Raw genomic sequence first — 12927 nt, 5'->3', positions numbered from 1 at the left:
ATTTGGCTTGTGGCATGATTGATTATAAAAGGTAACATTAAAGAAGCAACAAATGGCCTCAAGGGGAAAAACTGCTCAGATGTCAATGCCAGTTTGCTAATGCTAACCTTTCCCCTGCCCTTCTCCACTAGCCTGGGGTTATCGCCCGGTTCTTGGGTTACTGCGCTAAGCAGATGATACACCTGGGAGAGTGTGCATATTTCTGGTCATCGTTGTGGCTCCTGACAGGCAGAAAGCAAGCATGAGAGTGAAGCTGGAGTTTGAATTACAACAATCTAAGAAGGGGCTGTCTTGTGTTTGCACGTCAGCCTCTTCCTGAAGAGGGCAGGTGCTCTGGTGCCTTCCTTCTTCAGCCTGGGCTGCCAGCATGAGGATGAATAGGATTCTCTCCCAGGATGGCCCTCTTTCCCTTGCAGTCCGTGGTGGGGTCTGACATCGCGGAGCTGCTGGTGCAGGACTGCAAGAAGCTGGAGAAGTACAAGCGGCAGCCGCCTGTGGCCAACCTCATCAACCTGACGGATGAGGACTGGCCAGTACTGAGCTTGGGGACCCGGAACCTGCTCACTGGGGAGGTTCCCCCCAGCGTGGAGACGCCTGCACAGATCGTGGAGAAATTCACTAAGTTGCTCTACTATGGAAGGAAAAAGGCAAGTGCTGTGCCCGCTTCTGCTTAAAAAAGTAACCAGCATCCCCACCGCTCACCCCTCCCAATTGTATGAGTGACATATACTCATTTTATAGCACTTAAGTTCAGAAAGGTACAAAGAAAAAGAAGAACACCCATAATCCTATCACTAAAAGATAATGCCTGTTAACATTTTGATATATTTATTTCTAGCATTTTCAATGCGTATATATTAAAAATCAAATTAAATTACATATACAATTACTTCTTTCTTTTCCCCTTAAGAGTATATGGTGAAATACTCTCATAGCATTAAAACGTACCATTTAAAAAATGGACTGTATTCTATTATATGAATGTATCACATTTTATTTAACCAGTTCACTGTTGTTGAATATATAGGCTATGTACAGATTTGTCACCCATTATAAATTATACCATTCGAACATCTTGTATAAACCTTTGGCTGATTTTTTAAGATACATTCCTAGAAGTAGAACTACTCAGTTAAAGGCTATGCACCATTTTTTTTTTTTTTTAAATTTTATTTACTTCTGGCTGCGTTGGGTCTTTGTTACTGCGTGCGGGCTTTCTCTAGTTGTGGCGAGTGGGGGCTACTCTTTGTTGTGGTGCGCGGGCTTCTCATCACGGTGGCTTCTCTTGTTGCGGAGCACGGGCTCTAGGCTCGTGGGCTTCAGTAGTTGTGGCTCTAGGCATACAGGCTTCAGTAGTTGTGGCTCGCAGGCTCTAGAGTGTGGGCTCAGTAGTTGTGGTGCATGGGCTTAGTTGCTCTGTGGCATGTGGGATCTTCCCGGGCCAGGGCTCGAACTCATGTCCCCTGCATTGGCAGGCGGGTTCTTAACCACTGTGCCACCAGGGAAGTCCCAAGGCTATGCACTTTTAAAAGGTTCTTCACGTATACACTAAGTCAGTTTCCAGAAAATTTGTTTACAAATGATATCCCCATCAGTTATATCTAAAATATACCTATCAATACTGAATACTTTAATTCCACTGATGAAGTGATGCCTTGTTTATTTTTTGATATGTAAATTAGAATTTATTAATTAAAAATTTTAAATTGAGGTATATTTGACAAAATTGTAAGATATTTAAAGTGTACAGTGTGATGGTTTGATATACATATACATTGTGAAAGGATTCCTCCCATTTAGATAATTAACACATCCATCACCTCACGTGTTTCCCTATTATTTTATGCCTTGTTTAGTTTTGAAGTTGAACTTACATTTTACAAAAGTCTTAAATATTTGAATATATGACTGAAATCAATTTGAATCAATCTAATTAAAAAAATCAAAAGATGAAAGGGATATAATGGGAGAAATGATGCTGTCCCCCACCCCCTCGCAGCCATGCAATTTCTCTCATTGAAATATCCAGAGATATTTTCTGCATATATAATTATTTTCTCCTTTGTTCCCTTATAGCATACTATGTACCATTTCTTTACCTTCCTTTTGTCATTTAGCAAAATACTTTAGGAAACACTCTATGTTGGGGTTGGCAATTTTTTTCTGTAAAGGGACAGACAGTAAATATTTTAGGCTTTGCAGGCCATGGGGTCTCTACTCAACTGTGCTGTTGTCCCCTGAAAGCAGCCACAGACAATCTGTAAATAAATGGGTGTGGCTGTGTTTCAATAAAACTTCATTTATCGACATAGAAATTTGAAATATATATCACTTTCATGTGATGAAACATTATTCTTCTTTTGATTTTTTCCAATAATTTAAAAATGTAAAAACTATTCTTAGCTTGTGGGGCTGTACCAAAACAGGCAGTGGACTGAATTTGGTCTTCAGGCCACGTTTTGCTGTCTCCTGTTCCTTATAGTATATAAATACCTTCCTCATTATTTCTTACGGCTGCATAGGTTTCTATAGATAAATTATAATTGATTCAACTAAACCTCTATAGATTGACATTTAGATTATTTCTAGTCTTTTGCTGTTACAAATAATGCTGCAATGAATAACATTGTCATTTTGCCCTGTGGAGAGAATATATGTAAGGAAAGTTTGTAGAAGTGGAAGCTTTGGGTCAAAGGGTATATGGTTTGTAATTTTGATAGATATCGACAAATTGTTCTTTTAGAGGTTGTACCGATTACTCTACCAGCAATGTATGAGAGTGCCTGTCTCCCCACTCTGTCACCAGCCCAGTGTGTTTCCAGACTTTTGGATATGTGCCAATCTGAGAGGTGAAAAAATGTATAGTAGTTATTTGCATTTCTCATTATAAATGAAGTTGAATATCCTTTAATCTGTGATTATTTTTTGTCATGGATTTTCCACGTTTTTCTGTTGGATTTTTGATACCCACTTATTGATTTGTAGAAGCGCTTTACTTTTTTAGGATTTTCTGTCCAAAATCACTTTTTTGGGGTCATATTTAGAAAGGTTTTTCCTGCTTCAAAATTGATTTATGAAAATAAAGTTGAAATACTTTTCTGACTTCACCTTTACATTTAAATCTTTAATTGTGTGTATGTATTGGTATGTGATGCTATCTTTTAAATGAGTGCAAGATATACTCAGTGAAAATTAATGGGATCAACTTATAGCATCTATATGTATGTATATATGTGTGTGTGTGTGTGTGTGTGTGTGTATTCATTATATAGTAGGGACTTGCTATTTCACCAGTGATTCATTTATTCAATAAACATTTATTAAGCAGCCACTACTTCTAAGACATTGAACCCAGTCAGGGGATACAGAAATAAATCAGTGATAATCTCTTTCCTTAAGAATGATAAATAATGACCATAACAACAGCAATAAAGCGAATATTTGAAAAATACTTTCTATGTGCCAGATACTCACTTAACACCTTACATGCATTATCTCATTTATCTTCGTAGTAGGTCCTATTCTTGTTTTATGTATTTACCAAGGAGGAAAGTTAGTAAATAATAAAGCCAGGGTTTAGATTTAGGCAGCCTGGTGCCTAAGCTTGGGCTTGTAATCACCCACCACATCTCCTGTCATACACTGACCCAAAGGTAAACGGTGGGTAGGTAGAGTACTATGGGAGTTCACGGTGATCTATGAGGAGCTGGACACCACAATATCTTTAAAACCTTTAACACTTGACTGGGGTCTTATTTCTGGCATTGTGTGAGATTGACATCCTTGATATAAGTTCTCAATTTCTTCACTTATTCTTAAATTATATTTTTGGAGATGCAGATTTTTGAGTAAACTAGTAATTCTCAACCAATCATTAGTAACTCCTTTTAAAAATACTATTATGAAATAGTTTAACATACAAAAAGAGCATTTTTTTTAAAGATTTCACCTGTTTTTCTTTTTTAAAAAATTTAAGTATAGTTGATTTACAATGTTACGTTAATTTCTGCTGTACAGCAAAGTGATTCAGTTATACATATATATACGTTCTTTTTCTAAATATTCTTTTCCATTATGGTTTATCGCAGAATATTGAATATAGTCCTCTGTGCTATACAGTAGGACCTTGTCGTTTCAAAAAGAGCAATCTTAATGTCATTTTTACTTCCACTGGATATGAGGCTGAATTTCTTAACTGTGATTGTTTAAATTTATTCTCTCTTCAAAGAAGATAACATGGGAGATGTTGGGATAATCAAATAAATTTTCGTTTGGAGGTGGAAATACCTCATTAGTGACCTCCTGTCCAAAAATCACATTATTTGGGGGGCACTAAGGAAATTATTAATACCAGGTCAACCTCACATATAAACTAAGTTCTTACTAAATAGGTTTGAAAATTAAATGAAGAGGTGAGTATGTGTGTGTGTATGTTTTAAAATTTGCAGCTTCAAACCCATGTCACCAAGTTAACAGTGTCATTAATTTGACGTATGAAGTTGATAGTTAACAAGCACTTGATAGTAAGCAGTTAGTTATAGTATTAGCTGGGGGTAGGTTAACTATTATGTATACTGGCTTAAACATAACAGCAGCCTCGGGATTTCCCTGGCGGTCCAGTGGTTAGGACTTCACGCTTCCAAAGCAGGGGGCATGGGTTTGATCCCTGGTCAGGGAACTAAGATCCTGCATGCCGCGTGGTGCAGCCAAAAACAAACAAACCAACCAACAACCCTCCCCCTCCAGACCATAATAGCAGCCTCTTTCTTTTCATGCGAGAGTAACGGGCAGGTGAACAGAAGATGGGGCAGCCCTCCTCCATGTACTCACCCGGGGACTCAGCTGTAGGAGGCTCCACCATCTTCAATGCAGAGTCTCTAAAGTTTCCGGGAGTCATCTTCGTTCCAGCCCGACGGGGAAGAGGCCGTGGAGGGTTGAGCACGGGGAGGGGTTCTATGGGCCAGACCTGGAAGCTTCACACATCGCTTCCCTTCCCATCTCAGTGCCACACCCCAGTGCCAGGGAGGTGGGAAATACAGTCGGCTCTTGGCCTAGGAAGGGGAATTTGGATTTGGGTGAGGAGCTAGCAGTCTCTGCCACAGTTGTTAATAAAGAAATGGTTCCTTGGGGCTTCCCTGGTGGCGCAGTGGTTAAGAGTCCACCTGCCAATGCAGGGGAGGGTTCGTGCCCCGGTCCGGGAAGATCCCACATGCCGCGGAGCGGCTGGGCCCGTGAGCCATGGCCGCTGAGCCTGCGCGTCCGGAGCCTGTGCTCCGCAACGGGAGAGGCCACAACAGTGAGAGGCCTGCGTACCGCAAAAAAAAAAAAAAAAAAAAAAAAAAAAAAAGATTCCTCAAGAGGGGGTATCTTTATGTGTATGGCTTATTCATTTGGTTGTGCAGTGGAGGCTAACACAACATTGTAAAGCAACCATACTCCAATAAAAACTAATTAAAAGAAAGAAAGAAATGGTTCCTCTACCACGCCCCCATGAACACCATCTCGCAACTTGTCTTTTGAGACCCAGTGCTGGGGGTGAGATGCTTCTCTCATTTTTTGGTGCTTAGGTTCATAAAAGTATTGTGTGACTTTGGCTAAAGAGATAAAGCTAACTGGAAACTATGTCTGAGGGGGAGCTAATGCAATCACATAAGGGGTTTGATAAGGTGAAGCCTGGAGAAAGGGGCAGCTTAGAGAGAAGTACCTGCCAGTTAAAGCCATTTCTCTCCCGTTCCTTTCTCACGTTCGCAGGGGAGGCTCTGAGAGTCTTCCTGGAAGCTCGGCCTCTGCTGCTCGGGGGTGGGGGTGGGGCAGTCCCCAAGCACAGTCGTTTGCTGTCGCTCTTAGAGGCAGGTGAGCGAGGTGGTACTGAAGGTGATGTCTGTGTTTTCAGGAAGCCTTGGAGTGGGCCATGAAGAACCATTTGTGGGGTCATGCTTTGTTCCTTGCCAGCAAGATGGACCCAAGGACCTACAGCTGGGTCATGAGTGGGTGAGTTGGGGACGTGCCAAGAAGACCAATGGAGCAGAGCGGCCTCCCCTCCAAAGGTGGAGGTGAGGGTGGGGAGAAATGCAAGATGCGCTGAAAGGCCCCACCCTCCAAGCATCTTTCCAATTCTAAGTTGGACGTAGCATTTCTCTTCTCCAGATCCTAATAAACTAGACACAGACACATTCTTTCTAGCTGGTAAATTGAATAAAACATTTTACTAATGTTTCCCAGGGTCAAAGTTTCCAAAAAGTAAGTAGGTTTCTACATTGCAGTAGCCTTCTCTCTTTGGGAGGGTCTGCTCCGGAGAGTTCCATCAGTGAGGGGGTCGATCTCTTAAGGGAAACTGACAGAGCCTGACGACTGAGAGTTAGTAACTTCCTGCTTCGTCCTGCAGCACGGGTGTGGGTGCTGGGAAGTAGGGAGGGATACAGGGTAGCAGGACTGCAAGCTGTGGTAGAAAGGGGTTTATAGGACTGGGGATTAGATCCAGCAGCCTTCATCTACTGGGAGATGTCAAGACTGAAGGCGTCCCTTCAGGTTACACTGGGCCACCAGGACCCGGGTGCCAGGGGGACCGGAAATAATACCCAAACCAGGACGGAATAGGAATGGAGGTGTGAGTACCTAGCCAGGAGTTTAGAACAAGGGCAATGAAACACCTGAAGAGACTCAGAACCAAGTGGAGGTGGAGGTGTATGGGGTGCTGTAAGGGGTCAGCCCTTCAGGCTGCAGTTAGCATCCATGGACTGTCGGGGACAGATGTGTGGCAGGGGTGGGCTGGGGTGGGAGCCCTCCTATAAGGAGCAGCCTTGGGTTAGACAGAGAAAAGGATGGTACCTCAAAGTTTATCTTCTCATGTTGGTTAAAGCCGCGAGGCTACCGTCTCTGCTTATCTTATATTTCAATCCCCCGTACATCCCATTGGGCAGAGAGCTGGATGAGAAGATGGACACCCACACTTTAAGTTCAGTCTGTGGGGCTAACGTCTGTCACTACCTGGGAGCCCATTCTTCACCATGGCTTCCATGAAATCTCTTTATTACTCTGACCCTCGGTTTTCCGGGGACTAGTGACACCACCACGTACTTCATTACGTTCAGAGACCGGAATGGTGAGAAGCACTGAACTTCTATTAGGATAAGCACTCTGAGCTCCGGAGGAAAGGTGCTGTTAAAAAAAAGGTGGTGTTGGGCTTCCCTGGTGGCGCAGTGGTTGAGGGTCCGCCTGCCGACGCAGGGGACATGGGTTCGTGCCCCGGTCCGGGAAGATCCCACATGCCGCGGAGCGGCTGGGCCCGTGAGCCATGGCCGCTGAGCCTGCGCGTCCGGAGCCTGTGCGCCTCAGCGGGAGAGGCCACAGCGGTGAGAGGCCCGCGTACCGCAAAAAGAAAAAAAAAAAGATGGTGTTCCGAGGGATGAGTTTCCTTTGGGTTTTGGAAACGAACGTCCCACAACTCCACACTGTAGCATATATCTCGGCTACAGATTTTTGCCTTGGGCCATTGCTATCTGATGGGGCCCAGTGAATCATGAAAACTCTCTTACTGAGTATGCTTAAATCTCAAATCAGCCATAGAGCTTATTAGGTCCTTGTTAAGCAGATCCCATGGTTGGTCATCAGCATGATCATTTCTGGTCCCTGCTCTGCGCCTCTTTGGTTACTGAAAATGACTATATAGTGCTTGTGAGCAAAAGCAGTAGACACCCAGGCTAGCGATGAGCCCGGAAAACAGCACTGAGAGCTGTGGGCTTGGGGAGGAGGGCTGCTGTGGGGCAGTGGGCGTGGAGGGTGCCTGGGGAGGAGGTGCCCACTGTTGGGCTCTCAGGGGTCTTTGAAGTATTTGTGGCTCACCTCCGTGATGGACGGAGGCCTACAAAATAGTTACTCAAGAGTTAGGGAGTCAGTGCTGAAATGCCGAAGATCTTCCCCAGTAATGAGGTCTATTTGGCGTGTGTGGTGGGATGGAGATCCGAACGTGGGATGGAGCAGAAGCACAACTGAAAAGAGAGACTCAAGTTCCGAAAGAAGCTGCTGCAACCAAATACAAGTAGATGAGGCCTTGTGCCTCACAGGCAAGGGGTTAGAGGCTCTCTTGGCTGGATTCCCACTGACGGACGGTCTCCTCTCTCTGCAGCTTCACCAGCACGCTGGCGCTCAACGACCCACTGCAGACCCTCTTCCAGCTCATGTCGGGAAGGATCCCACAGGCAGCCACGGTACCCTCTGTGACAGGACCCCCTCAACACCCCAGCACCCTAAGGGTTTAGGGGGTAGGAACTGCTCGGGAATGAGGCGATGGCTTTAGAGATGAAAAATAAGTAATTACTGTTGGTTAATCACCTCCCAGGTGCCTGGCCCTGTGCTAAGCGCTGTGATGCATGTTATTTCGTTTAACGCACGGAGGTAGGAATGATTAGCCCTGTTTTGCAGACATGACGACTGAGTCCCAAAGGTGTAAAATGACCAAGATCACAGAGCTAAGAGTAGTGGAGTCAGGATGGGCCCGGGTCTGTCTGATTCCAAAGACTGTGCCCTTTCCACAATCCACCGCTACCCGCTGTGTGGCAAATAGCGAGAGAACCCGAGGCTGCTCTCCACGCTTCCCACAACCAGGCTTTCTTTCTTCCCCACCACTGCACGTGACCCTTCAAAGCTGGACATGTTAGATTCTATGTCATCAGTGTGGGATGTGGCTCAGGAGACCCTGAGGCCAGCTTGATAGTTTTCCCATTATAAGAGCGTTGATCTTTTTGTCCCAAGGTATTCCTTCCCTATCCTCAAAGTCCAATAACTTTACTGAGATATATCTTGTTGTTGACTGTCTGTGTCAGTTATTCGGGGATACAGCACGCTCTTTTAATATGTGCATCCGTATCTTACAGTTCCAGAGAAATTTCTTGAATTATATCCTTCAGTATTTATTTTGTTCTCTTATTTTGGTTTTCTTTTCAGGAACACCCTCTATACACAAAATATATATAGTTCATATATATATATATATATATGAACTGTATACATATATACATGTGAATTATATATATATAATTTTCTCTTTAATTAAAAAAAATTTTTTTTGGTTTCAATTCTTTCTTTCTTCTTTTTTGCTGTGTGTCCATCCTGTGTGTCCCTTACTGTGTTTTCATCAGTGTCTCTTGGCTTCTGTGCTTTTCCCATTTTTGTCTTTATTTCTTTGATTTTTCTCCCACTTCTCTCCTGAGCTCTGCAGGTCACATTTACCTCCTCCTGTTCTCCACCATCTCTTTCCTCTGCTCCTGTAACTTAGCTTTAGACCCTTGCTTCATAGAACAAATTGTTTCATTATTTTACTTAAATTCATGATGAAATGTTTGGTGACAATTCTTTGTTTTGTGGAAACATTTTTCTGGTGAATGTTCTCTCTACCTTCCCCCCTCCTTTTATCTGGATGGTATATTTGTAGCGATTCTGTACTTGTTCCTTCATAGGCTTCAGGTCTTCCCTGGATGGGTTATTTATGGGAGGTTTGAGCTGGGGAGGTGCCAGGGCCATATTCCAGGGCAGCTGGCATTTCCGCATGACCTGGTGTTTTCTGTGACCATTTTTGCTTCTCCTCAGCCAGTGGAGATGGCTGTGGGATCCCCTCCTTCTGGTATTCTCTCTGCCTCCTAAACCCACCTCTGTTCAATCTCCATTACTTTTGGAAGCCTTTTCTTGTGTTTAGAGGCTTGGATTTTTGCTGACACCTAGTTTCAATGAAAATGTACTTCACGCTTTTGCTTTTTTGCCTCTCTTATTGCTGTGGACAATTTCAAGAAAAGAAAAGAGAAATGATGACTTTCATGCCCCCTCGTCAAACCAGCTGGCTATACTGGAACATGGGGTGCACCTCACAATTCTGCTGAGGGCCTGTGCTCTGCAATGAAATTGCACCATGTCACAAAGCACTAAATGCAGGAAAAGATGTAATCAGGATACAGTCCATTGGGTCTCATTACACTGGTAGAGTTTGCTAAATGTTCCCTACTCTTGGGTGAGAAAACCGCGGAGCCAGAGGTGATATTTGCAGTATTTGAGCCTAGTGTTTGAGAGTTTCCTAGCATCGTAGCATCCAGTAAAAGGCTAGACTTTGGTACTTATAATAAGAGGAGTAGTGGAAAAAGCATGGCAGCTGGAAAACACAGACGTGGGCTTCTGTCAGAGGCTTAACCTAGACTCTACTCCTCACTGTTGTGGGAACTGGACCCTGCTACTTAATCTCAGAGCCTCAGCTTTTCTTCTTTGTGGGCATTTTGATGCCTAACAGAGCTACTGTAAAAATTAAAGGGGAGAGAATATCTGAACATATCAACCACCATGCTTGGCCCACTCAAGTTAGTTAATAAGCGTTCTCTCTCTCTCTTCTCCCTCCATAGACCTGCTTTACAGTGATTTTTTTTCCAAATCGCCGGGGGGAGGAGACAGAAGAATTATTTCTAAGTTTTTGTTCTTTTAGCAAGGGCTTTTCTTTTGCTAGTCCCTTTAGTTTCAGCAAGAAAGAGCCTGGCTCACATGTTAAAATGGGGATAATAATAGTACCTAATGCACGTGACTGTTCTTAGGAGACGTGCTTATTAGCACAGGCCGTGGCCCAGGGTCAGGGTGCAGTAAGTGAGAACTGCTGTTATTATTGTGATTTATTGTCATCCTCGTCCTCATTCACACTGCATTGCCCAGATAAACAGAGTCACTATAAAATGGAGTTGGATAAAGCATCCTTTGTTCTATGGGATAATTACAAAGACAATACCAAATAACTGTGAATTGTTTTGACCTCCAGATCTTAGCTATTACTGTCAATCTCCTGCTCTATCTTTTCAGTATAACAAATTGGAGGAGAGACGGGTCTGCAAGTCACCTCTTTCCTTTGCTGTGCTTCTGTGTGTGTGTGTGTGTGTGTGTATTTATATACATGTAATTTATAATGTGCAAACCAAGTGTAAGGCACTATGCTATGGGCTTCATCTAACTATATTATTATCAACAGTTATCCTGGGATGAAGTGAGAGAGTAGCATGGACATATATACACTACCAAATGTAAAATGGATGGCTAGTGGGAAGCAGCTGCATAGCACAGGGAGATCAGCTCGGTGCTTTGTGACCACCTAGAGGGGTGGGATAGGGAGGGTGGGAGGGAGACGCAAGAGGGAGGGGATATGGGGATATATGTATACATATAGCTGACTCACTTTGTTGTACAGCAGAAAGTAACACAACACTGTAAAGCAATTACACTCCAATAAAGATGTAAAAAAAAAAAATCCTGGCAGGTAGACATCATGATCTCCATTTAAGAGATAAAGAAACAAAGGTTCAAAGACATAAAGAAACTTGCTCAAGAGGCAGGACCCCAGGTGAATCCAGGGCCCGTGTCATTTCTGTGACATTGTGTTGTTTCCTTATTGATATTCCCTGTCCTGAAATTCCCCTTCATTCAGGAGAAGCGCGGCCCATCATTCGTGAGGGGCTTCTGCCTGCTCCCACTTCTCTGATTATACTCTACCGCCCCCTCGTGGAGCTCTGCTGCCTCTGCATGGTCACCAGAGGAAGGGGACACAGTGCTGGCTGGGCCACTTGGCCTGGTTTTCTCACTCCTCAAGAGGCGATAGGAATTAGAGTTCACAGGGTTGTTGTGAAGATTAAAGAAGGTGATGTGTGAGAGACGGCTTTGGCTTTGTAAAACCAGAAAACATTAGCCATTTGGTAATAGGTATCAAGGAGCCCAGTGTTCCCCTGTCTTCTAACTGGCTTCTAACTCTTCCCATGAACCAAGGGTATTTGATCCTCTGCCTCCCACTGAAACATCAGTTGGTTTTTTTTGATTTTGTCCCTAGCTATTGGGGTTAGGGGCACCAGGAGGAAATCTGAAAATTATGGACCAAGAGTGTCATTCCATTTATCTACTCCCAACATCCCTGTGTGTGTGTGTGTACGTATGTGTGTAATGTGTCTGTCTGCCTGCCTATTCATCCTTCTAAGAGTTTTGCTTTTTTAAAAAGAGAACGCAAAATCAATGAGTGGCCACATTGCCGGCAGCATAATGGGCGTTCCCGGAAAACCAGGAAATAGACAACAACCTTCCTTACTTACCTATATTCTGGTCAGGGCTACATTGCTCAGTCAATTTTCAATTTTTCTGCTGCTTTTCAGTGTTGTGGGGACGAGCAGTGGGGAGACTGGAGGCCGCACTTGGCTGTGATTCTGTCGAATCAAGGTGGGGACCCGGAGCTGTATCAGCGCACGATTGTCACCATGGGGGACACCCTGGGTAAGCAGACACCAGTTCCATCCCCTCCTCTCCTCTATTTCCAGGCCAGCTTTAACCACTCTGTGCTTAGATTCTTAGGTTCTGTGTTGGGCCCGAGTCTATGCCTCAGGCTTTCCTTTGACCCAGGAGCCTCAGTGCTTTGGGGACAGAAACTCCAGGGAGAGGGGTGTCCTTCTTGCCTTTCTGTTTCTGTTTTCCGCTGCGAGCCAGTGCAGGCCAGGCCCCTGAGACTCTGGGGTCTGCCACTGTAGGAGGCTCCCCTGAGTAGGTGATTCCTATGCCTGGGTCAGATTCCCGTGCAGATGGAGTTAACACATGGGGGCATCTCGCCTACTGTTGTTGTTAGTCCCGTGGTGACCCAGCTCAACCAGATAGGAAATTCTATTTTTGCCTGAACTACCCTGGGTAATCGTATAATCTTTATTTCTATCACCTCTCTGTGAATGTGGCCTCATAAACACTTAGGGGCTGTTAAATGTTCCAGATCAGTGGTTCTCAGATTTGGTCAAGGGCCAGAACGTCTAGAAATCATCGCTTTGTGGCACTTTGTGAAATACCGCTCTGCTAAACCTAAAATAGCTACGCGTAAGGTTGTGCCCAGTCAAATGGCAGGTTGTTCAGCACCGGGGTAGAAAGAGAACTAACTTTTGC

General features: G+C 44.2%; 1 protein-coding gene across 1 annotated transcript in view; it reads left to right on the top strand.

Moving 5' to 3' along the window:
* Positions 1-12927, top strand: part of SEC16B (SEC16 homolog B, endoplasmic reticulum export factor) — a 54206-nt gene that overhangs the window by 24724 nt on the left and 16555 nt on the right. The window contains exons 10-13 of the mRNA XM_067728738.1: positions 417-647; positions 5894-5991; positions 8126-8207; positions 12159-12276. Coding sequence (XP_067584839.1) covers positions 417-647; positions 5894-5991; positions 8126-8207; positions 12159-12276 — 529 coding nt within the window. The remainder of the gene's footprint in view (positions 1-416; positions 648-5893; positions 5992-8125; positions 8208-12158; positions 12277-12927) is intronic.

This window comes from Pseudorca crassidens, chromosome 2, assembly GCF_039906515.1.
Source record: "Pseudorca crassidens isolate mPseCra1 chromosome 2, mPseCra1.hap1, whole genome shotgun sequence".
NCBI lineage: Eukaryota > Metazoa > Chordata > Mammalia > Artiodactyla > Delphinidae > Pseudorca > Pseudorca crassidens.
Note: the sequence above shows the minus strand (reverse complement) of the source record. Positions and strands in the feature narration are given on the sequence as shown.